The sequence below is a fragment of the Dermacentor silvarum genome, chromosome 6 (genome assembly GCF_013339745.2).
Source record: "Dermacentor silvarum isolate Dsil-2018 chromosome 6, BIME_Dsil_1.4, whole genome shotgun sequence".
NCBI lineage: Eukaryota > Metazoa > Arthropoda > Arachnida > Ixodida > Ixodidae > Dermacentor > Dermacentor silvarum.
The window spans coordinates 167,792,850-167,816,539 of record NC_051159.1 but is presented as its reverse complement, the minus strand read 5'-3'; the positions used below and the strand labels follow the sequence as shown (position 1 = coordinate 167,816,539).

The window sequence follows — 23,690 nt, the reverse complement described above, 5'->3', positions numbered from 1 at the left end:
TCTGTCCCGAAGTGAAAACACCGCTTGTTATTCAGATAAATCACGCAGGGATGAGTGTCGCAATATCACAGATTGGTTAAGCCGTTAAGACAGCAAAAGCGAATGTGACGAAAGGAATGCCGCACCTCTAATAAGCGTTATTTCCACGTCGCATATAGTAGTCGAGTGCGTATACGCACGTCGTCCCAGGGAGGCGCAGTGCAGGTCGTTACCTCACGTAAAGGTGGAAGAGTTTCAGAAAGCATCTCTCTCTCACCCCGCCCCTTTCGATACTCTCTCTCCAGCAGTCATTAATTTCTCCTTGGGTGTTTGTTCCGCGCCTTCATCATCTAAGGACGGCCGCACAAGATGACATTGGAACGCCGGGCTCAGAAGAAGGAGGCTCTTCGGCTTCTTCAAAGCCTTGACTTTGTTTGCTTCACGTAGTTTTTACGAATTGAAAACATGGTTCTGTAAACTCTCTCTCTTCCTAAGAGGCGCGACCACACTATCGCGGAGAGACCCTCCGGTGATTGCCCCTTATCGCGCATGCTGTGTGAACGCGCGAAACACGACACCAGCCGGCCGTCACTCGACATGCCTATCGTCCGTATTATCTTGCTCGCCCCTCTAGCAGACTCCAGATATAGAGGGTGAGAGCGCGCGTCAGAGGTCAGAGTGGGGGGCTCGAATGACATGCCATCTGTGACGCCGCGGTCAAAGAAGCACCGCCGATATAGAAACGGGTCAAGGAAATATGTTCTAAACACGAATTACGTTAAAAACAACACACGACCATTTTCCTTTTCGTATGTACGCGGCGCGCCAATTCGAAACGGGATATGAGATTCGCGTTCACCCAATTTTCTACACTCTTGCGCTAACACCAGAAGAGTGCCACGAGTCAGGTTCCTCCAAAGAACTACGTTGCAGGTAACAGAAAGTGAGGTAAGAACCCACGAATACAAATTAAGCGTCCCCTTTCATACTGAGGCATAGTGCACGGACCTCGGAACTCACTGGTCGGCATCAAAGATAAACGTCCAAGGCTCTGGTAGAGTCTCGACCCGTAGTTTCAATCTACGTACGTATCCCTTCATCTGTGACGAACGCTGGGCTCACTTTTAAGAGAGTGAAACAGATATTCTGGTTTAATTTCTTTATTCTTGACTATTTTATTCAATCGATCAAATGGCCCCACTCTGATATATATCTGCGTTAACACCAGCTGCAACATGTTTACGACCTTCAGAACGAGTGGATGCTTGGGTTTGTTCGTTGCTAAAACCATTGCTAAAACCAAGAGCGCAAAAAACACAAGACACAAGTAGTTCAGCTCGATTGTTGTGGTGACCTTTGCGGCCTCCCGATTATCTGCCCGCCGTCGGTGTGACTTGGACCGTCTGCCCTCGTCCAGGTGCTCTCGCAGGCCTCCTGCATCTATAGTGGTGATGCGCGCTCATCAAGGTGCCACTACACATGTCCGAAGTATGGGCTATTCATCCAAGACAATATCCCGGATATACCATGGTTTTAACCCCATAGACCCCCGAAGTCAGAAGCATGTCCACTAGGCTGACATATCTCACCACTTTGGCGGCATTTAAAACTCTCTATCTCTACCTCTGAAGAAAACATTATATATATATATATATATATATATATATATATATATATATATATAATATATATATATATATATATATACATAACTGTATGTTTCAATGAGCCGAGGGTACTTAGAAAAATGAGAAGCACAACTTCGCGGTTATCTTAGGCTTATGTACCCAACAGTTTCGGTCCGACCGAAACTGTTGGGTACATAAACCTAAGATAACCACGAAGTATTAATTTTCATTTCGCTCTCTCTCTCTCTCTCTCTATATATATATATATATATATATATATATACACATACACAGGGTGTTTCAGCGAACACTTTCAAATATTCTTAAAGGTTGCCTGTGGCAGATAGCCCAATTCTAGTTCATGAGCTGGTCTACTCGAAGAGGCGGACATTACTTGCACAAGACATTGAAATGCATAATCGTATGATTAACGAAATTTCACTAATTAAGTTTTTAACTAATTACCTGATGGCCCATATTGCAATCTACAAATTGTAGCCGTGGAGTTAGCAAGGCGGATCCACTTGGAGCGAATTCTCGGGATGACACCAGTTTCGAGATATTAATTCCTGAACTTTGCCGAGAAATGCATTGGTGTTCCAATTAGTTTCTTAACAAAGCGTCGCTTTGTGTATTGATGTACAAACTTAACTGGAACGTCAATGCATTTTCCGGCAAAGTTCGGGAATTGAAATCTCGAAACTGGTGTCAACCTGAGAATTCATTTCAAGTGGATCCGCCTTGCGAACTCCACGGCTACAATTTGTAAATTGCGATATGGACCATCAGGTAATTAGTTAAAAACTTAACTAGTGAATTTTTCTTCATCATTAGATTATGCATTTCAATTTCTTGTGCAAGTAATATCCGCCTCTTCGAGTAGACCAGCTCATGAACTAGAATTGGGTTATCTGCCACAGGCAACCTTAAATTAATTTTGAAAGTGTTCGCTGAAACACCCTATATATATATATATATATATATATATATATATATATATATATATATATATATATATATTGTTTTATTCAGAAGTAGAGATAGAGTTCTTCGACGGACAAATTGAGTCGTATCTCTTCCTTAAAGGCGCTATTGCGACTCGGGGTTGAGAACGAGAGACGGACTCTTGGAGCTGACGAAGAGGAGACGAAAGCTTTATACAGTATGTACAGATATGTACAGATATAGCAGGTAATAGCTGCAGTAATAGCAGTAAGAGCGCACCAGACCGACGGGGCGGCTGGTGGCGACTCTTCCCTGAAAAGGGAGGTACCCTAAAGCGGTTCCTCAGGACCACCAATAAAGTTCTTTGTCTGTCTGTCTGTCTGTCTCACAAAGGGGCCGGTTCTCCTTAAATCCCTTTTTGGGCTCCTCGTCGGCAGGAACGAGGCAGGGAGGATACTGACATCACCCGCGTCGCATTCTTATTTCGTCGCGGGGAAGGCCTGGTGCAGCTTGAAGTCACCCGCGTCTAATTCGTCGCGGCGATCAGTCGTGGGTCTCAGAAGAACGCAGTGGGGGGAGCGCCCGTCACGTCGATGAAGGCACGTGGTGTGGCACAACAGCGGTAAGTGCGACTTTCAAACCATCAAATGATCGTATATACAGCCGATCGACGGCACTCAACACGTATGCATGCACACGCACCTGGTGGACAGTTGCTGCTGCATGACCTTTCGGGACTCGTACAGCTCGATGGGGAAGTGCGGCACCTCGTAGGGCGCCGATATCTCATTGCCCATCACCTTGGCCTTCTCGCGGCAGTGGGAGATGATGGTCTCGGCCGCCGCCTGGTAGCACTCGTCGCCCGCCCCGGAGCCTCCCGGCTCCAGGATCTCGGGGAGGTCGAAACCGGACCCAGGATGGCCGCACACCGGCGGCGACTCGCTGCCTGCGCAATCAACACCGGGAGAACAGGCGCCGTTAGGCTGCTGAAGATGTCCTCTCTCATCAAAGTACTCTGTGCTCCAGACAGCGCATGGACATTATCGCCTTTTACGGCAGTTGTTATTCACCCTCATCGTCATAACCACCATCATCATACTTATGTTCACTGCAGGACCGAAGGCCTCTTCCAGCAATCTTCTATTACCCTTTGTTGCGTCAGCTGACCCCATTTTATGCCTGCAAATTTCCTAATTTCATCAGACTAACCAGTTTTCTGCCGTCCTCGACTGCGCTTCCCTTCTCTTGGCAACCATTCTGTAAGCCTATAAGACCACCGGTTATGTGCCCTACGCATTACATGGCCCGCTCAACTACGCTTCTTGCTCTGAATGTCAAGGAGATAAATTCGGACGGTCTTATTATCGACTGGTATTTCACTAACGTGAGAAACCCATGCATTCTCTGTATAAATGCCACGGTTAGATGCTGATGCCAGTAGCTACATGTACGTGAAGAAAGTCACCATCGTCTAGTTTTTCTTGTCGTACAAACCGCTTTTCTTTGTCTGAACACAAAGGTGAAGAAGTGATATGGTGTGGTAGTTTGGCTTATTCGTGCTGCATTCCGGATTTTCATGTCAACTCGCGTTCTTCGAAACGCACTTGGCTGGCTCTATTCTTCGTCTGCGACGACGCAACGGTGTGCATCAATTTAGCGTCATTTTTCAAGAAAGCTAAGCGCAAGAATATAATTAAATCGCTTCCATGCAGTTACGCGTGCACTTAACCGTATGTCCGCAATATTTTACGCGATCGCGTCCGAAGTAAGCTTGAAAACGGTTGAAGGCCATGTGTAACAGTGGTACCCAATCAATCACTCACGGACTCAAGGACCAAAGAGTTCGCGGCACAGACGACTCACGGACCAGAAGGACAACACGAGCGCTGAGAGCGGCGCGCCCGCGTTGAAAATATAGCTTGGCGATTCTACTTCGTTATCACGCAGCACCTGTATGACCATGACCAGCTGTGAGCATTCGTGTGTGTACAGCTTCCACGCTTACAATGGAAACTGCGCAAACATTACAATTGATGAGCGCACACATATCTGCGGTATGTGCATTTCTTTTGGTTTACTTTTTCTAGCAAGCAACGCTATCCGAGCCTTGAGCAGCGCAGGGGAGAAAATACGCAAGCAAAAAGGTAACGTGAGGCGAAGAATTAACTATACAGACGATGCAAGAATTCGTATTAAATATCAAAGAATTCAATCAATCATTCAAAATCAAGGACTCGTGTCAGCGAATTGGGAACGAGCGCTGGCTGTGTGTGCCGGAGAAGGGAAAAGGCCTGTCCACTGAACACTGCTAATCCTTAATCCGTGACGCTTCCATTCAGTCGGCCTCGCGCGGAGGGGGATGAGAGGCGGACAACGGAGGAGCCCTTGTTCTGGCTCTCTTCTCTGATTGGCTAATACGACCCATAGCTTTCGCTGCACTTCGCGGGTTTGGTAGGTTGGAGTATAAATACGATAACAAGGGTCTCCATGGATTTATTTTTTCGTAATAGTTCAGCAGAAACTCGCTAGGTGGAGAGAAGTAATTAAAAGGAGAATGAGACATCCACCCAATCGTAGCAACTGCTACAAAGGAAACCCATACCGGTTCCTAGATGGTAGAGCGGGAAAGGCGGTTGGGACCACCGCCTTTCCGGGGCCTTTCTGGGTTCGAGTCCCAGACTAGGACGAATTTTTCTTCCACTGCGAGGCTTTTCTTTCCAGGAACCCGTATGGGTTTCCTTTGTAGCAATTGCTACGATTGTGTAGATGTCTCATTTTCAATTTATTTTTTCTCCTATGGGTTACACGAGAATCGGTGTACATTCGATGTCTACTGTCGTCAAGTAAAGCGAGAGCCACCGTCAGGGCCTTGGCATCAGGTTCCGTTACGCCCGAGGTCGCTCGCATCCTAGGCGATATGGTCATTTCCTCACACCCCATCACCTGGTTTTAGGCACACCTCGGGTCGCACTTGTCCTCTGTAACTAACCTCAACGAGGTCGCCCACACCCGAGTGCGCGAGCTAACCCACCGCGCCGGGTCGGACGGAGGTGGTACCTCGGAGACTGGTCGGGAGGTCTTTCGAGACACTTTATTCACATTCAACGAGGTTACTAAGCACTATCAGCTGGGCAGGCGAACGTTTCCTCTTCCGCACGAGAAACTCTCCAGGCCGCTGGCACCAACGCTCCGAATGTTGCAGACCAGGTCTTATCCTAGTCTATCCACTCTCAGCTCTTACACGGACACTTTTGAACCGGAATGCCCCGATTGTGGCGAACGTTGAAATTTAGAGCACATGCTCTGGCGGTGTTCCTCATTACGTGGCCGTCAACGCATCAGCGAGGAAGAGTTGAGCTCCGAGCTAAGCAGCCCCGATCTACTGCACCAGCTAAGTGCCGTCCAGAGGGCCGACGACGCGGCGGTGAGGCTCGGCCTCCCCGTCCCCACGTGGGAGCGGCTGCGCTGCCGCCCTGAACGGCGGCGGTGCTCCTCAGGACCTTTAACAAAGTTCATTGTGTGTCTGTCGGCCTATGAATTACACGCGCAGCGACAACAAACACCACGCCGGGGCTCTTTCTCGTTTCTTTAGTTTTGCGGTATTTTATCGCTATAGCCGTCACACAATAGCCCTTCACAGGTGAAAATTCAGTAATAAGCTACTGCGCATAAGGAAAGAGAACCAAAGAGAAGCAAAGGAGAATGAGTGGCCCGCAATAAATTTGCGCAAATCCAAAAATCGACCGAGCGAGCGCGCGTTTTCACTTCGATCGTGTGTCTTATCTTCGCAAGGCCGTTCCTTACATAACACCGACGCCTGGTCGAGAGCTGCTCAACGGCCTCATGCGACTCACGAGGTGCAGGGGGGGTCTCCCGGGAACGACGCTGCGGCCGCAGGTTGGCGTGCCGCGGACAATTCCTCGCCCGCCCCTTTCGTCCGGACCGTGGGAGACTGGCGCCGCTTTTGTGCGCTGCACGCGTATAGGGGCACACCGGCGAGAAGGAACTTGTTCGCATCCCCGCCAAGTACAACTGGATTCCGGCGGCGCCTCACCCCGCCGCCCCCCTTCTCGGGAATGCGCCCATTGCGAAGAAAGCGGGACTGGACGCTGTAAGCGGCCGGGCTTGTTGACCCAGTTGCGCGCAGACCGCCACGCTGGACAAGTGTGCTATACCGATCGTGGCAAACTGCATGTCCGCACGACACCTCTGATCGCGTGCATGGTCACACGTCAAAAGCGCGATTCACGGCGCCGAAAGCTGTCGAGGGCGCCAAAGACGACCGCCCCTTTGGGGGGGGGGGGGGGGGGGGGCAACAGTGTTTACACACCGTGAAACATAACGGTCCATTGTAAGCCTGAGCGTAGTGCTCCTTGTTGAACTGACCAGGGGCAGTATTTTCGGTTGATTGTTTGCAGGGATACGTTCGCGCCACGTAGTGTCCAGCGCGGCGACTCACTGGACCGACGGCTTGCTGTTCGTTAGCTTATCCATCGAATGCGCACTGAAAGCGATATCCTCTAAACATTATCGACGGAGAATGCAGCCACACAAGCGTAGAAAGCACTAAGTGCGTCAATGTCTACCTCTTCGTTCCTTCTTTTGTGACCGCTATACCGACACCAAATCACGCTTTAAAAAACTCCACGTGGTCAAAATGAACCCCCCCCTCCTTACATCTACCGTCCACGCACGCAGCTGCCGTTTGAAAAAAAAAAAAAAAAGAAAAAAAAAAAAAAGAGAGGACACGAAGGGACACGATAAATGGGCGGAGGACTGAATCTGGGTTTTATTAACTGTCGTTCGCGGCAATGTTGCAGATTTTGTTTTTTTTAGCGCAACCTTCTGCTTTCGCATCGCGGTCGGAAACGGACTGAACTGTAATCGTGCTCACACAATCGCAACATAAGCCCCTCAGCACACCACGCCAAATCACAATAATGGGTAAGCACAGGGTCAGAGAGAAAGAGAGCGAGAGAGAGAACCTCCAAGCAGAAAGGGTCAACGCCAGCTTAAAAACAACCACCATGTCTCTCATTGCTGTCGTTTTTCTTTTTTTTTTTTCAATGTATTGCTTTGCGTCCGCCATCCTGCTTGATTTGAGAGCTCCACGTCGAGCAGACAAACCAGGCGAATTTACACCTGCTGCTTCTACGAGACTGCGACTGGGAGGGCATTTCCGACACAAGTTTTAACACACGAGTTCGGCTTGACAGTGTGCTTGTTATTCCTATACTGGCCATGCGCATATCTTTCCTTTGACGCACGCATCGCTCGCGTGATGCCGCCTCTAGTGTTTACGCAAATCACGGCTTCCAAGACTAAATTGAAAGGAGTTAAGCTTATCTGGCAATTCCGTAGATGGGAAATTCCATAACAAACGAACAAGCAGACAAACACACACACACACACACAAACAAACAAACAAACACAGACATATATATATAGATCGAAATGTGAGAAAGCAAGCACGAAAAAAAAAAAAAAGGCAGCTTGGACCGGGGTCTAGTAAAACGCCGGAAAACAAAGAACACAAAGAAAGCGCGCGGAGGACTTCATTTACATTCCAAAACTGCACTTTGCACAAGTACATTCACCCGCAAATTTGAGCAAGAGTGCAGAGATTCTACGAAGTCATTAGCTTGTCGCGAAACGCGAGCCAGACTGTTCAGGGCGTCCCATTACGCCCTCAACGGTAGATGCCTGCGAGGAAGCGTAGAAGAGACATCACTCGGCGCGCGCCTACGTTTTTCACTGCCCATTGTTATAGCTGCCCCCGGAGGACGAGTCTGCAATAGCGTTGTCAGACGCCGTCTGTGTCTAGCTTGACTACGAAAACAAAACAAACGATAGCAATACGGGGAGGGGTGGAAGCGCCATAACGGCCAAGAGAAAATGGGGACGCTTTTATAGAGGAAAACAGCCCATTGGAAGACAGCATGCTGACGTTACAGAAGACAAACGATGGGATCAAAAAATAAAGCGAAAGGGCGAGCGCTCACTGCAAACGTCGCGAACACGGGCGCGCCGCCAGGGCGTCAGCGCTGCGGTCATAGATGCGCGGTTCGTAGAATCCTCAAATTACGGCGGCAGTTTCCAAGAAATTCAGAGAGAGCGAGAAAACATCCTAGACACTGAAATGTCGCGAATAGCTGCATGCAATCACTTTTGAGAACGCCGAAGTTTCCGCGAAACAGGCGGCAGTATAGAGAATTGGCTCCTGCGAATCTTCTAAATTAAGATTTATTTCTTCCGAACTTCGCCACTGGGTAACGAAATTGATTTTTGCATATATGCTTACTTGGGTAAAATTTTGAAACATCATACTCATTTGTACTTCTATTGCCCACAGTTTCACTACATGGCCTTCACAAAAAATTACTTTCTTGGACAGTAAATGGTTATTTCTCCCTCTCTGTTCCGCAGTCGAAAGTCTACAATTGCATTTCTGTGAAGTTTGCGGGAAAGCCTACAGACAGCTTACGCACTTGTGACCGCATACTATTTTTTTTTGTAACATCTCTTTTCTATTACCTTTAATTCCCCTTACGCCCTTTCCCCAGCACAGGGTAGCCAGCCGGTCTGAGAACTGGCTAACCCCTCTGTCTTTCCGTCTATTCCTACATCCATCCTTCCTTGTCAGCTGATCTCCATAAACTTTCTGCAAACAACCGAGCCCATTCAGTAATCTAAGGAATGTATTTTAACATGGTACTGATATGGGCGAGTTGGAATATCGACTCAATGGGAGACAATCGGTGCGGGAAATGCAAAAACGACACGAACTATGAAATAAACACAGACACAGTACGGCCTTCCAAATAACCTTTGAGGCATGTGGACACACGTATACAGTGATGGTACGTAAAGTTGAAACCTGCCCTTATTATTTCAAAACCACGAGATTACGTTAGGTGACTTTATGCGTCAATACGTTTCTACGCGCGGTGGTGCACGTTGTATTTTTGTTTGTTTGGTTCTTGGTAGGTTTTATGTTCACATTCCGTCAACGTACACATGTGTGCATGTTTCAATTAAAGAGCAGTTGGAAGACAACGCTGTCTACTTCATCGATCTATCGTATATGCGGTTTGTATTTTCCTGCGCTATTTACCTTTAATGGACAGCAGATATATTGGTAGACAAGCTTGTTTATGACTTTTTTTCAATTGATAATCTGCAGACTATATCGCTGAAAAGACCTATCAGAAATAACAGTAGTCTACTGGAAATCTGTAAACAATCGATAATTGGTCAAAATTTCTTTCTGTAAGACTACCCACCTAACCAACTAACTAACTGACTGACTATATGGCCTGCTTACACACTGTGCCCGACGTGTAAGGAAATGAATAGTAACAAAGCGGCGAGCTGTGTTGCAATACATTGTGGCACACCATCCGCAACCCTAGCAGCATGGAGAATTCCGCTTCGCCGTCACCACCAGCCTAAAAAAGATTCACCGAAACGTTTGTATTTTTATTCTTTTGCCATACACGAAGGCTGTGTCTTTCTCAATTACTTTCGATTACCTTACTCTGGAAGCGTTTCAAACTCGCGCACACCTTCCACGGCAAAGACGCGACCTTTAACGTTTCAGCACAGTATCAACTCTCGGTGTGCGAGGCAAATGAACATTAAGAGAAAGAGAGAGGGAGAGAGAGAGAGACGGAGGAGTGCGGCAGTACGGTGCGCGAGGGCATTCCAAGGAGCGCTATTGCCGTCGGAACGGAAAACGAAATTTCATTTCCTACAAGCTGTCTACACCTGCGCGCAGTTTCAGGGGGAAAGAATCGATCGACACAGGAGACGCTGCGCCACTTTCCCCGCCCGGTGGCCCGAACAAGGTGTGGCGTAAAGTTGATAGGAACGGATTACTTTTCGGACGCTCACGCGCATCGACTTTCCCGAGCTTCCTCTTTTCTTTCTTTCTTTCTTTCTTTCTTTCCTTCTTCGTCTCCGTCTTCTACTTTCTTTTTACCAGGACCTGCCTCGAATCAGTGTTCCCGGCAACGCGCACAGTGATCACGGCATTGCTGTCACCCGTAGTGACGCATCCATGAAATGACGTTTAAGGCCACAGCATGCAAGTTCGCGACCTTCTTGCGGATATTGAACCCGGGTGTTTCTCTGAATAGTGTTCGCGTATTATATCTGTTCAGTGCCTCATTCTGTGCCCTTTCATCCTAACTTGCACCGGCCTCCTCCTCCTCTTTTTTTTTTTTTTTTGAGCATACTGTCATTGACTCGCACGTATACTAACAGCCCGGCAGTAAGTCGTTCTCGCATAACGGCAAGTTGCTTATGCGAATGGTTTGCCGACAGTGTACGCAACCGACCGGAAATGTTAAGCGAGGCGGTATGTCACGGTCACTAAAAAACAACCAACGTAAATTTTACTGCCGATTTTCTTTTCAGACAAATAATTTAGAGGAAAAAAAATAAAACAAAGGAAGTCGCGTAACTGACAGCTGCGCGCGACGAGCGCGTGACAACGGCACTGAACAAGAGCAGAACAATGCGCCCTCTACACCGACACGCGTTCCGTCGCAGGGCGCCCGCAGAATGCGCCTGCTCGTTCTATATATATACACTCTTGCAGTCACACGTTTGCCGATGACGCAGTATGCACCCGACTGCGCCTATAGTGCTTCTGAAGAAACTATTCTTCTCGCTTCTTCCAAGGCACTGCTCCAATTTCGGGGCTCGTAAAGAGGCAACCAAGAATGTATATCACAAACGTTCATTAAGTCGTTAGCTAATTAAATTAAAATATGAGATTCTACGTGCCAAAACCACGATCTGATTATCAGGCTCGTCGTAGTGGGGGGGAGGCGGCTTCGAAATAATCTTGATCATCTGGGGTTCTTTAACGTGTACACAATGCACGGTACGTATACACGAGCAGCATTCTCGCATTGCGTGCTCACACCTGAATGCGGACGCCGCGGCCGGGATCGAACCCGCGTCCTCGAAGCTCAACACCGCAACGCAGTTTGGCGGTACACACTTTGTAGCCAAGCATTTTGATCATATAATCGAAGGAACTGAAGTGAAGGGGTCTTCCTCAAGCGGGAACCTCCGAGGAGTGTTATCGCAGCGCAGCGGCTACTGCAGCCGAGGCGCGGCGCTGCGCTCGAATTGGCAGAGTCTATCTAGTAGGAGTAGCGTCGTATGAAGCGTTTTACCAACCCTACCAACTCCACTAACGTTGGCACCTTACAGGTTAATCTAGAGGTCCACAATGTATTAAAAGCGCACTCGCCAGACAGACGGGGTCCTTCGCAAGGTGAGCAATGCAGGTGAGCCAAGCAATCAAGGGTAATCGCATGCGAATGCAAGGAACGAACGTTGCAGCACTCGAGGCAGCAGCCAAGTGCCGGGGAGTGGAGTCGCTCGCGATACCGAGCTCGTTTGGGAAGGAGCCAGGTTCGTCTTAACGACGCGCCCCCGAGACCGCAACCTTCGACTTCTTGGAGCGCGCAGAAAAAACACTTTCCGAGGGCCTCTGCGTCTTCGAATTCCTTCCAGGCCTCGATAGACGCGGGTCTACCTGGAATCGCCGACGCCCGAACAAAGCCAGTTTGTACGACAAGGCGTCGCGACCTCCGGAAATCACGGCCGCAACGCCAATTACCATGGTGACGACGCGGCGTAGACTTGGCAGGAATAGAAACAGCGCGTGAAATTTGTACCGAGGAGGATGGAGCGAGGCGGGGCGTTGCAGGCGCAGTGTCACTTGCGTCTCGAGACGTTCGTGACTGAGGAAAGAAACTTCGTGGCGGAGACAAATAGCCGCACAAGAAGGAAACAGGGCCTAAAAGAAGAACAACGCGCCACAAGCGCGTGTGACTGCTCTTACTTCATGTACTTCTGCTAATGCAAGAAAAAAATAATCATAAATAAACAAGCAAAAACACTGTATAAGTAACCAAGAGATGCTTAAAGGAATGCTGGAATTCCCGTCGAGAAACGGCGGTCTAATTGTACTTTGTGTTTTTGTGGTGAAATAAAGTACTCTACTACCTCCCCAATTCATGTCGACACGACGGACCAAATCGCTGATTCAGCCAGTATACAGAGCATGGCGCAGCTCAACGTTTCGAATCGCTACGCGCAGAAGGACGCCGCCGATAAGAGATCGCGCCGAGTTTAGGCACAGCTGAGTCGCGTCACTCTGAATCCACAAAATAAGTTAGCGATTCGGGCAGTCGTGTCAGTCTACCTACACAGACAAGGTTCAAAACGTATATACAACGACGCGTCCTTAGCGCGCAAGCTGTGTACATATCCTTGAGGAGAATAACTGGCTTCAAACGCGACGCAGAGCCGAGAGTCATTATAAGCGTCAAAGCCGCGACCCCATGGATTGCCTAAGCTGGAGAGCTCTACGAGAACAGCGACTTTCGTAATTGCAAATGCGGCAATGCCGGGAACAGTGAACCAACCAAAGGCTTTTAACAACGGCGCACGAGACCTAATCAGCAGCTTGAACGGTTCCTACCCAAGAGACCGATGGAGCTCAGCGAGTGACGTCTGTCCCATGTAACAACGCTTTCACAAAGCGTTGAAACTTTTCGACGGTCTTTCGACAACAGACGTTCAACTGGTGCCACAGCATACGTATTTGTTGCCGACGGCAACACACATGTGCTTCGGGTGGCGAAACTGAAACTATGCCTGCCAAGCCACAGACCACATCCCCGCGCAGTTGCGAATATTAATAACGTAATACAACTGTTTTACATATATATACAACTACAGCTACATCTACAGCTACACACATGCATGCACGCGTCTCTTCGTAAAACGGCGCAAACAAGCTAGTCGACCTGCACGTAACCCATAGCAACGGTGGCGAGGAAGTACCGGCTCAGGAATGAAATCAAGGAAAGAAAGCGGGGGGATGACGGAAAGAGACAACCCCCAAGTGAAAAAACAGGAACTACGGCCCAAGCGTCGTGCTCCGGGCACGTATGAGTAGGTGTACCCCCGGTATATATCTTTCTTGGCACGATGCTTCGGTATTCATATAGAAGCGTGTTCCCTTTATAGAGGGGCGAGAGGAAGCGGAAGAGAGAAAGAGAATGGGAAACGTTAAGGACACCGTAACGTCGGCGCCGGTACGGCGCGCCCACGAGCAGGAACACGCAGAAAAATACGCAGCTCTCTTCGGCCCATTACGCTATCGACGTGTCGCCTACTGTAGCTGTGGCGTGCGATACTAACAAACGCAGCATGACTGCGGTGCTTTTGCTAAATAGAGGGCGGCCTATATTCGCGGCAGGAAACACTGAGTACTCGCTCGCCAAGAACACTTCCGTCGAAAACACCTTCGGACGCGGCTAATCATAACTTTATATGAAAATGTTAGGGCAAGGATGCGACGGCATTTGCATCGTGTTGCCGAACCCGCAGGCGTTTCTCACAAGAAACGCTTCATCTTCAGCAGTCATGGCCACGGTGGAAGATAGGTGCTCCGAAGGCGCGCCCGCGCTGGGACGAGAGAGCGGCCACTTCGTGTGACCGGAAGTAAGCGCCGCCGCTAGGGGCAGCACGTGTTCAGGAGGCCTTGCAGCAGCGGCACAAGAGTGGATAATTTACGACCTCCGTCAGCATTTAAACACCCATACCTAAAGATATGCAATTTTTCGTTATTCAGACGCTAAATCCTGAGCAGGTAGAAGGTTTCATGCCACTTACTGTCAAAATACCGTCATTTCTAACACGAGAGAGACGCGTCGTCTGCATATTTCATTTCATTTCATTTATTTACTCTCAGGGCCGTTCGGCGTTACAGAGATTGTGTTTGCTCCAAACACAGGTGGTGTTTGGATTGCTGTTTCTGAAGGCATAAATTCCTACGTTGTCCCTATCCAATCAGAGCTTGAATTGCACAATCAGAATGCCATATATATATATATATATTGTTACAAACGGTCTCCTTTGCGCGTAACAATATATATATATATATTCATGCATACATGCATATAATTTTGTCATTTTAGAAGAACACATAACAGCTTCGCTGGTCGTCCTTCTTCACAGAGCGGAAGGGCACTAAGTTTTTTCATTAAAGTTCTGTTGGTTTGGACGCTAATTAGGAGTTACCTTCAAAAGAGAGTGTACCGTATTGAACATGTAGCTTGGAGAATGGGCAATGGGTGAGACATAAATACAACAAAAGCGCAAAAAAGACCCGATGCACACGAATGACACGAATGCAGACCTGGTGCCGCCGAATGAAAACTCGTGCGACTCCGTTGTTCCAACGTTTAAAAAGGGAGCTCTTGATTTATGATTTAAGAAATACGTGGACATATTATCACGAAGTTAATAAGCGAGAGCCTGGCAAACTGTCATCTTTTTAATAATGGCCGACACTCGGAGAGGATGCGCACCACTGCACTTTGTCTTTCTCGGTCAGATGGCCAGCGACTGTAGTGAGCTGCCTATACTTCGCGTCAATATGACTATGGCGTAAAGAAGACCGTCTTCAAAGCGGAACCCGCACACGGTCGGAATCCCAATCGCACACAGTTTATTTCGACGCTCCGCACTTTTGGGATGGCATACGGCTAATCAAAAATTTTGTGATCGTGGTACGCCCGCGCATAGTTAACCTCAAATACACGAAACCGCTCGAAAAAAGTCCAGAGCCAGTTACTCAGCGCAGAGTGCGTCAGAAATGTCGCGGAACAGAACAGCAGCAGTCGTTCAAAGCAAGTAAATTAAAGCTTAACAGCTTCTGGGCACTTTCGTTTTTTTCTTCTTTTTGCGTATGACGCGTATTAATCACTCATTTTTAGGTTTGCAGACACAGAAGACACACACGAAAAAAGAAAAGAAACATAGAGCGGTAGGTTGTAACTGACACCTGAACCAACAAAACGCATGCCTGCTCTTCAATGAGGAGGAGAGGTATATAGAATGCGGAGGGAAAAGGCGACAAGAGCTACACAGACGCGCAAGACACGTAACACACGAAATACTTTCTCTAACTTTAAGTAATGATATGAAGACAAAAACAGGTGTTTCGCTATGTGTACACGTCACTAAATGCATGTGACTCTCTTTAAAAAAAAGTAAGAAAAGAAAATACGCACATGCACGACTACTGAATAAAGAAACATTGGAGAAAGTAATCTCGCAGTGTTTCAAAATCTAGCAGCGGCGGTTGATTGGGATGAAGCACTTCAACTGAAGTAGTCCACTACGAGACAAAGTTCAGTCCCAAGCTTCATACGCACGCACAAAATTAAAAATTGAATTAAATTTTGTGGTTTTACGTGCCAAAACCACGACATGATTACGAGGCACGCCGCAGTGGGAGATTTCCGGATTGCTTTTGACCACCTGGGGTTCCCTAACGTGCACCCAATGCACGGTACACCGATGTCTTTTCATTTTGACCCCACCGAAATGCGGCCGTCGCGGCCGGGATTTGATCGCGCGACCTCGCAGACTTAGTAGCGCAGCAACAAAGCCCCTACGCCACCACGGCGAGTTCACCACAAAGTTCTGTCCTTATAGCTGTGCAAACACTATAAAGCGATATCTTCGCCTCCGCGATTTGGAGCAAGTGCTTTCTGCGCTCGCGCAGGGGGCGGTGGATCAGTGACAGCTTCCACGCCTTTGCGCCGGCACTTCGGTGACTAATGCTCTGACACGTCACGAGTGGTGCCTATTCAAGCAAGTGCGTGGCGCGTCTCTATTATACTCGCGTAAATATTTTTCTACCGTCGACGCGCACATACAGTTTGTGGAGCTATATAGTGACCTTCCAGAGGCGTGTCGCATTAAATCATTGGGTCTTATCGCCCCATTTTGCACATTTTGGGTGCCTGTCATCAACCTCGGCGATTCTGCATATCGCCCGCCGCGTACGTAGCCTGGGCGTACAAAGCCTGGGGGCTGTTGTTTTAGTTGCATCATTGGTGGTCAAGTTCTCGGACTGAATACACAAGCAGCGAATACTTCCGAAGTCGTGGATATATATAGAAACATTACATCCGCAGTCTACAACCAAAAAAAAGAAAAAAAAAAAGAAAAAGGTGGGGGTCAGAAAGTATATAGAAAGCTACAAGTTCGTGGGCTGCAGACAGTTTATGGCCAATTCCATTATACTTGTAATCAAATGTCGTCTGTATAGACATTTTATGGGTTTTGCACAGGCAAAACTGACGGATCAGATATGGATTGCGTCAATCAACTTTTTAAAGGCACACGGCACGCAGGCTGTGTTCACTGCGTCGTCTTTAGTCCACTGGCGGCATTGCGGGTGCGTCCGGCTTCCACTAACACTGGCCGGCGCGGACAATACAACCGCTGAACGCCGTAAAACACGTTCCTGCATGCACTGCCATTACCGCGGGCGACAAAATAAAATCCGGAGCACTCCATTACGGTGTTCCTTATCGTCTAGTTGCTCCTCTGGTACGGTCAGAACCAATAAGTGATGTTGCTTCGGAGCGAAGCTATAGAGACACATCAGCCGAGACAACTAAGGGTGCCAGCCTTCGGTTCCCGTCACGGCGACGCGTTTCTTTTTTTTTTTTTTTTCCCTTTCCGCGGCGTCCTCCGAAGTCGTCCAGGGATGCAGTAAACATCGCGGAAGGATTGGAGTGATAACGATCACTGCGCCTCGGAGTGAGCAGCCCACCCACGCAGCCGAGGAGGGCGTAATTCTTCGCAGTCACGTCGCCTAATGGCGAAACCACTTCCTACGCGATTCCTTCGGACATAAACTTTTATCAAGCAGTGCATAGATAAAGCGAGAGAGCACTGCCTGTCCAGCCGCGTTCCCGCCTCTTTCTCCCTCGATTTAATTTATTTCGCTTTTCGTGGTCTTAGCGGTGTCAGCACTCGCCATATAGTAATCCTAGACAGACTTCGAAAATGAACAAAAATTAGCCGCACTGGCCAAAGCGCTAACAGAACGAACGGGACTCCCGTCTCGTAATTGGGCACGCGGGCTCCCTCTTTTTTCCTGAGAACGCGATTTCTAAACGTTATTCATTTCGTCAAGATTAGTTCACTGACTGCATTCATTTACGTTATTGAAATGTCGGGTATGCCTTCGTGAGCAGACTTCGGCCGAACCGCTGGCATAGTCCGGGATTCTCGGTTTATCGTGACAGCAAAGCGCACTTCACGCTATTCTTTGCACATCTCTGCCATGGGTAAACACCGCCCATCCGACGCGCGTTCTTCAGTGAATGTGTTATTTGTATAGTAACGCGGCAGATTTTAACCGCCTTATCACGCGATACAGGGCTTCAAGACAAGAACACCTGAATAGTTGTGGCTAGAAACGACGCCCTCATTAGACTCCTTGGTGACTTTCTTCCCAGAGGTCACGTAAAAAAAGATTCAGTCGCAGCAAAAATTCCTGAACCTTCTTCAGCAACTACCCTAAGTTAACGAAAGCTTGGCTAGGTGCTAAAAAGAAGAAAAGAAAAAAAGAATATTGAGTGAAGAGCTACGCAGGAACCGCTACAATCACAGCCTGATATCTCACGAGGTTATTTAGGCTGTACACTATACGAGGTGCAAGTGAAAAACAGTTTTTAACAGTGCAGAGATTGTATAAAGACCCAGCTAACAAATAAAAAGACAACCCCTATTTCTCCCACCCGAGTGCAGGGTAGCAAACCGGAAACTCGCACCTGGTTAACCTCCCTGTCTTTCCTTTCTCGATCTCTCTCTCTCTCTCTTTCTTTAAGCAATCGAAGCACATGCCATCACAAGCGCTTTTCAGGGCACATTCACCAGCAAATCTCTCATTCCATTAAGTGAAAAAGATGTTAGTAAATCAATGGCGTAAATCATATAAGTGATGGCATCTGCAGGCCATGTACGAAGCCCATGTACCAATTTTACGAACTGTTTTATTAGTTTCATTCTTATTTATTTTTGTTGGACACCGGTGATGTGTTTGCAAATTGTTGCATTACTTGATACTTATGTTTCTTTGCAACATAATAACTGCTATATACTACTGCTGATCCAGCGAGGCAAGGGCCTTAGTCAGGAGGAATACGCCCTCCTTTTGCCTTGCCTTGCGGGCAAATCCTGTAATTGCCCAAATAAATGAAAATGAAACAACAACAAACAGCTGCTAGTAGCTCTCCGTGTCATGTGTTTCTGTTTTTCCTCATCAGTACAAGTTTATTGCAATTTTAGCGCGCAACCTTCAGTTACGCTGTCGTAACGATACTTATGTTCGTGCCGCAATTACCAATATTTCGCCTCGCAGCAACTCTTTCCCTTTCATAGAGGCACGTTAACTTGTCGTCGCGACTGTCGCCGTTTTGGTGTGATGTACGTCCAAACACCGTGGTCTTAATTTCCGTCACAGATATAGCTTGTCGCCGCCATCGAGTGACAGCCAACGCCAAGAGCAGGCTTCGCAGGTGTGCTTGCCGTACTTACATCAGCGCTGTTTCTAATTGTAACGAAGTGGACATCCACAGACGTCAACGCAGCAACGAAAGCACGAATAACACAAATGTGGAACGTCAATCTACTGCACGACTGCGGCAAGCCGACATTCTCTGCCTGCCTAACTTTTAACGCGATAGCGTTTAGGGCCCCGTGTAGGCAGAAAATCCGGCGTCGGCGCCGGCATTGGCGCCCGCGGCCGAGAAAATCATCCCCAACCACGTTTAGGTATGCCACACCATTCTATCATTAATGTTGCTCATACCTTGTCTTGCATTCTTGGCAAAGCTATTGCTCGGAATATTAAGAATGACAATCCACAAACAAACGTCATGAAACAAACACCCACAGCGCATGCCTTTTATGTTAAATCTTCTCAGACTGAAATATTAAAAGTGCGAAACAAATACGGAAACCTGAAAAATGATGTCATTTCTTTGGCGCGATTGTGCACTATCTCCGGGATCGGCCCCACGCAAGAGGCCGCGTTTGCACCAGAAAGCTCGCCTACGTGCATAGCGTTCGCCGCCAGTGTTTGCCAGTAAGTTAACCATTACGGTTGCATAAGCTGCAGTCGTCGGGAACCATGAGTATAGCAGTCAGGGATCTTCGAATGTTATCGCGTTCCACTCTTAAAAGCGAAGCTTAAGCAGTCCTCCCAATTTTCCGTTCTTTCTGAATTGATGGATCATTTAGGGGTACTACATGTTAGACGCTTCAGAAGGAAACTTGACGCGTCCTTTATTCGAACTTCCAGGCTAACAAAGAAGCCCTAGAGGACACCAAGGACTCTGCAGTGAGTGATGGAATAGAAAATGATAAACGTTAAGGGACGGGAAGACTGTGGTATGGCTTAGAGAGGAAACGAGTGGAGTTTGGCAGGTCATGTACTGCGTAGAAGAGATAACCGGCGGTATGCTAGGTTAACAGAACGGGTGCCAAGGGAAGGCAAGCGCAGTGGAGGACGACAAAGGACTTGGCAGTGTGATGAGACCAGCAGTTTCAAGGTTGTAGGTCCTGGCTGAAGGCATGCTATAACACAAGACGAGAGTAAATTCAAATCGCTGGGACAGGCCTATACGTCCTGCACTCGGTACGGAATATATATAGGCTGATTATGATTAACAGAATTTTCTTTCGCATATTATTTAACGAGCGTTCCACTGCCACGGTTTCGAGACCCCAGAGGCTGCGTTTAAGAGCTGCTCTTGCGAACGTCGCAAGCTGGGCCGGTATTTTGTAGCGATGGCTTTAATGTCATAATGCCTTTTCGCGCTTATCGGGCTTTGTCAGTGGTCAGAGCGACGGTCCGCTCGCGTTATCAACGTTGATATCGTGAGCGGACCGTCGCTCTGACCACTGACAAAGCGCGATAAGCGCGAAAAGGCATTATTACTTTAAAGGCATCGCTACAAAATAGCGGCCCTGGCAAGCCGAGGGTAGAATAAAATCGTCACACACAGAAAGTGCAACGAAGTCGCGGAATTTCACGTAGCCACAGGCCAAACTCTAAGGTGCCAAGACTACTCTTGCCACATCCACTCTAACTAAAATAGCCGAGAAGGGGTGGAAATCTGCGAAAATAAATGCGTGCGACAAACAGTGGCCACGCACGCTGTCGCAAAAAAATGTGCGACGCCCGCAGTAAGGCTACACAGTAGGCTTTCAAGACATACAACGAAACAACGGGATATTTTTATGCATATCGTGCTTTGTCTATATCATTTTTCTAATGGCGCTAAACAAACTGACCTCGTTCGATGGTATAATTCTTATTTTCCGGCCCGTATACATATTCGCTCCTCCATAAAGCATGTCTAACACACGTTTCTGTTTATTTCTCTGTTAGGGCAAGCGCGCCGCATTTGTTTTTCGGTAAATAGTTCATAGTGTACTTCTAGCCCATTTTTTTTATTTCTTATTTTTCTTTTTTTTTTGTTTGGCGTGTGCATTCTCTCTGTTTTTCCCTAGCAATCTTTATTGATTCCCTCTTTTTTTTTTCTCGATGATCATTTTAACGTCCGCTAAAAATATCAGATATAGACTGCGGAGTACATAAGATACCGATACGAAATAAGATTCACGGGACTAAAGCACTGATGCCGCGTAGACATCTTCAAGCCGCGATTTTGTCTACATGTGCGATATAATACAATTCTGACCGCCGAGAAATCAAAGATACGGGAGAAGAAAGAAAAAAAAAGTGAAAAGAATAAAAAAAAATGAAATTAATGCACCCACCAGCGCTGTTGGCTTGCTGCTCTTCTTCGTCCTTATGCGGCATCGTGACGAGCGCGGCAACCGCCAATCACGGCTTTGAACGGTGCGCTGCCTGGAGCCCGCGTGGGCCGCAGACGAGATGCAAATATACAGGGCAGCAGGCAGGACCCGCGGATCAATTCCTGCTGCCTATACGTCCTCCTTTTGTTTCTTCTGTGAACTACAATGCGGGCCTCTTCCTCCGACTGTTTCGTCCCCCTCACACTCGCAACAGGTGCGCGGTAAGTGTAACACGGTGCGAAAATGAAACGGCGCGCACTGCGGGCTCGAAAAAGTAACAGGCGCGTGCACAACAGACGCGCACAGACACACCAGCAGAACCGGAGTGCGACTGGTCGCGAGGAAGCCGCGCAAGAAAAAGGAAAAAAAATAATAATAATAAACGAAGGAAGATATGCCGGCGCGCCGCTTGCACGCCTCTACACCACACCACCACCACCGGAGGAACACGAGACCGACACCGATCGCCGCACCGCCGACCGTCCCGTGCGGAAGCCCCGGCAGAACTGGAGTGCTGCTGGCGAGGGAGTGTTCACAAGAGACGGGCTGAAGAGAGGGTATGGAGGGGTGGTCGGCTTCGGCATGGCGAAGCCAGACGCGCAAGCCAGTGTGCGATGCGTCCCGCCTCGCACGAGGCCAGACGCGACGTCGCCCTCCCGACCGACGTAGTACGTACGCCGACGACGGCTTCGTTTCTTGCTTCTGCATCCACACGCGCGCGAGAAAGAAAAGCAAGCCGGCAGGCAGCCAGCCAACGACGCCCTGCCTCAGCTGCCGTCACCGTTCCGCTTTCTTTGGCCCCCCACGTGTGCGCTTCGCAGGCGTTCCGCCCCTCACCGCGCCCGCCCTCCAAGCAGCAATACAGACGCACCTAGCATTCTTCGACACTGTTGTCGGACTGTTACGCATTCCTTCGCATGGACTCCAAAGATCACAACCAGTCGAAATACAATAAAATGAATTTACTCCACTCTTTACGCATCTACAACGGACGCAAGCGGCCTACAGCGTATCCAAAGAGATTGCGTCAGTTGAACCTCGCAAGCGCATATCGCAAACCCTGTTTCAGATCTTTTGTGCACAGGGCCCATATAACGACCACTAAATATATATGGACCAGCTGTTTTCGAAACTCCCTAACAGCTAATAGCAGCTACTGAAACTATATGACCAGGGTTGGGCTCAAAACCATCGGTTGGTTCCATAGGTTCCACTAACATCGCCACTGTTAAAACCACCGGCTGCCGAATGTAGACCAATTCATTTTATTTCCCTCTTTCAAAAATTAACGCCAACTGCAGAACCCAAGGTCTTCACGCTGCCAGCAGCCACACCGCATAAGTACATCGCTTTTCCACTGTGAAGCCAGCATAACGTGAAAAAAAACCGCGATGACCGCTGCCTGGTCAACTTTCACTCTTTTCTCTACAAATTTTCTCTCGGTCCAACATCCAAGCCTCCCTGCCCTACACTTGAGAGCTGACCAACGCCACCAGCGACACCATGGCCAGCGCTGGCGCATACAAAAAAGCTAACGCATCCAGACAAATGGATTCAGCACCACGATAGGAGACCCAGCTGGAGTTCGGTAGCGGCTACTAGGCATCGTTTCGAATCTCTTTCTCACCGCTCCCCTTTGGCCGTACGGCGGAGCGGAGGTCTATCGGCCCCTAAATGTGGTACCACGGCTTGTCGCGCAAAGGGATTGCATTTTTATAGGCGGCGTTGAAGTGGAGGGATGTATCTAGAATAGCGTGTCACATGCCGACATACCCATAGATAGCGTGCGCATGTGGGCGTCCATGCGTGCGTGTTACTTGAATTATTGTTTTCCTGAGGGTGGGCTTCGCCAACGTTATCAAGCTGTTGCTGCGTGCCCCTTTGTATCACACACTTTGGATTTGTTCCGATAGAAACAATGCACACGTTTCGAGAAGACGTAAAACGGGCGAAGTCAAGGATCGCTTCCTATGGAAGATTGAGATAGTGGTAAGACAGGAGATTAATCAGAGGATATCTCCGGTTGGCTACCCTGTACTGGGGAAGGGTAAAGGTACAGGATCCTCAGTGGGAAGTGGTAGAGGTGACAAAGAGGAGACTAGAATTTTGGTGGCGCTCCAGAGAAATTCATGCGAGTCAGTGAACAGATTCAGTGATGCGTACAAGCGCATATGTGAACCCCGATATGAGCATAAGATGAACCGTTTACTCCCCCTTTTCATTTCCGTTTTCGTTTCCTGTTTTTTTTTTTTTTAGTGAGTTTTCTGTTGTTCTTTTTCATTGCTAGTTTGGTGTTTATATGAGCTCTTATTTTTAACCGGAGTCTTCTTATGAGTGCCAGATTCGAAATCTCGTTGATCACCCGATACAAAGGGGAAGGCCGCATAGATCATCATCATCATCATCATCATCATC

At 48.3% G+C, this 23,690-nt stretch overlaps 1 protein-coding gene across 1 annotated transcript in view; it reads right to left on the bottom strand.

The window, feature by feature from the left end:
- Positions 1-21,917, bottom strand: part of LOC119456358 (AMP deaminase 2-like) — a 79,137-nt gene extending 57,220 nt beyond the window's left edge. The window contains 2 exon segments of the mRNA XM_037718071.2: positions 3,255-3,498; positions 21,237-21,917. Of these exon segments, the coding sequence (XP_037573999.1) occupies positions 3,255-3,498; positions 21,237-21,279 (287 nt within the window). The 5' untranslated portion in view covers positions 21,280-21,917.
- Positions 21,918-23,690: the final 1,773 nt, after the last annotated feature.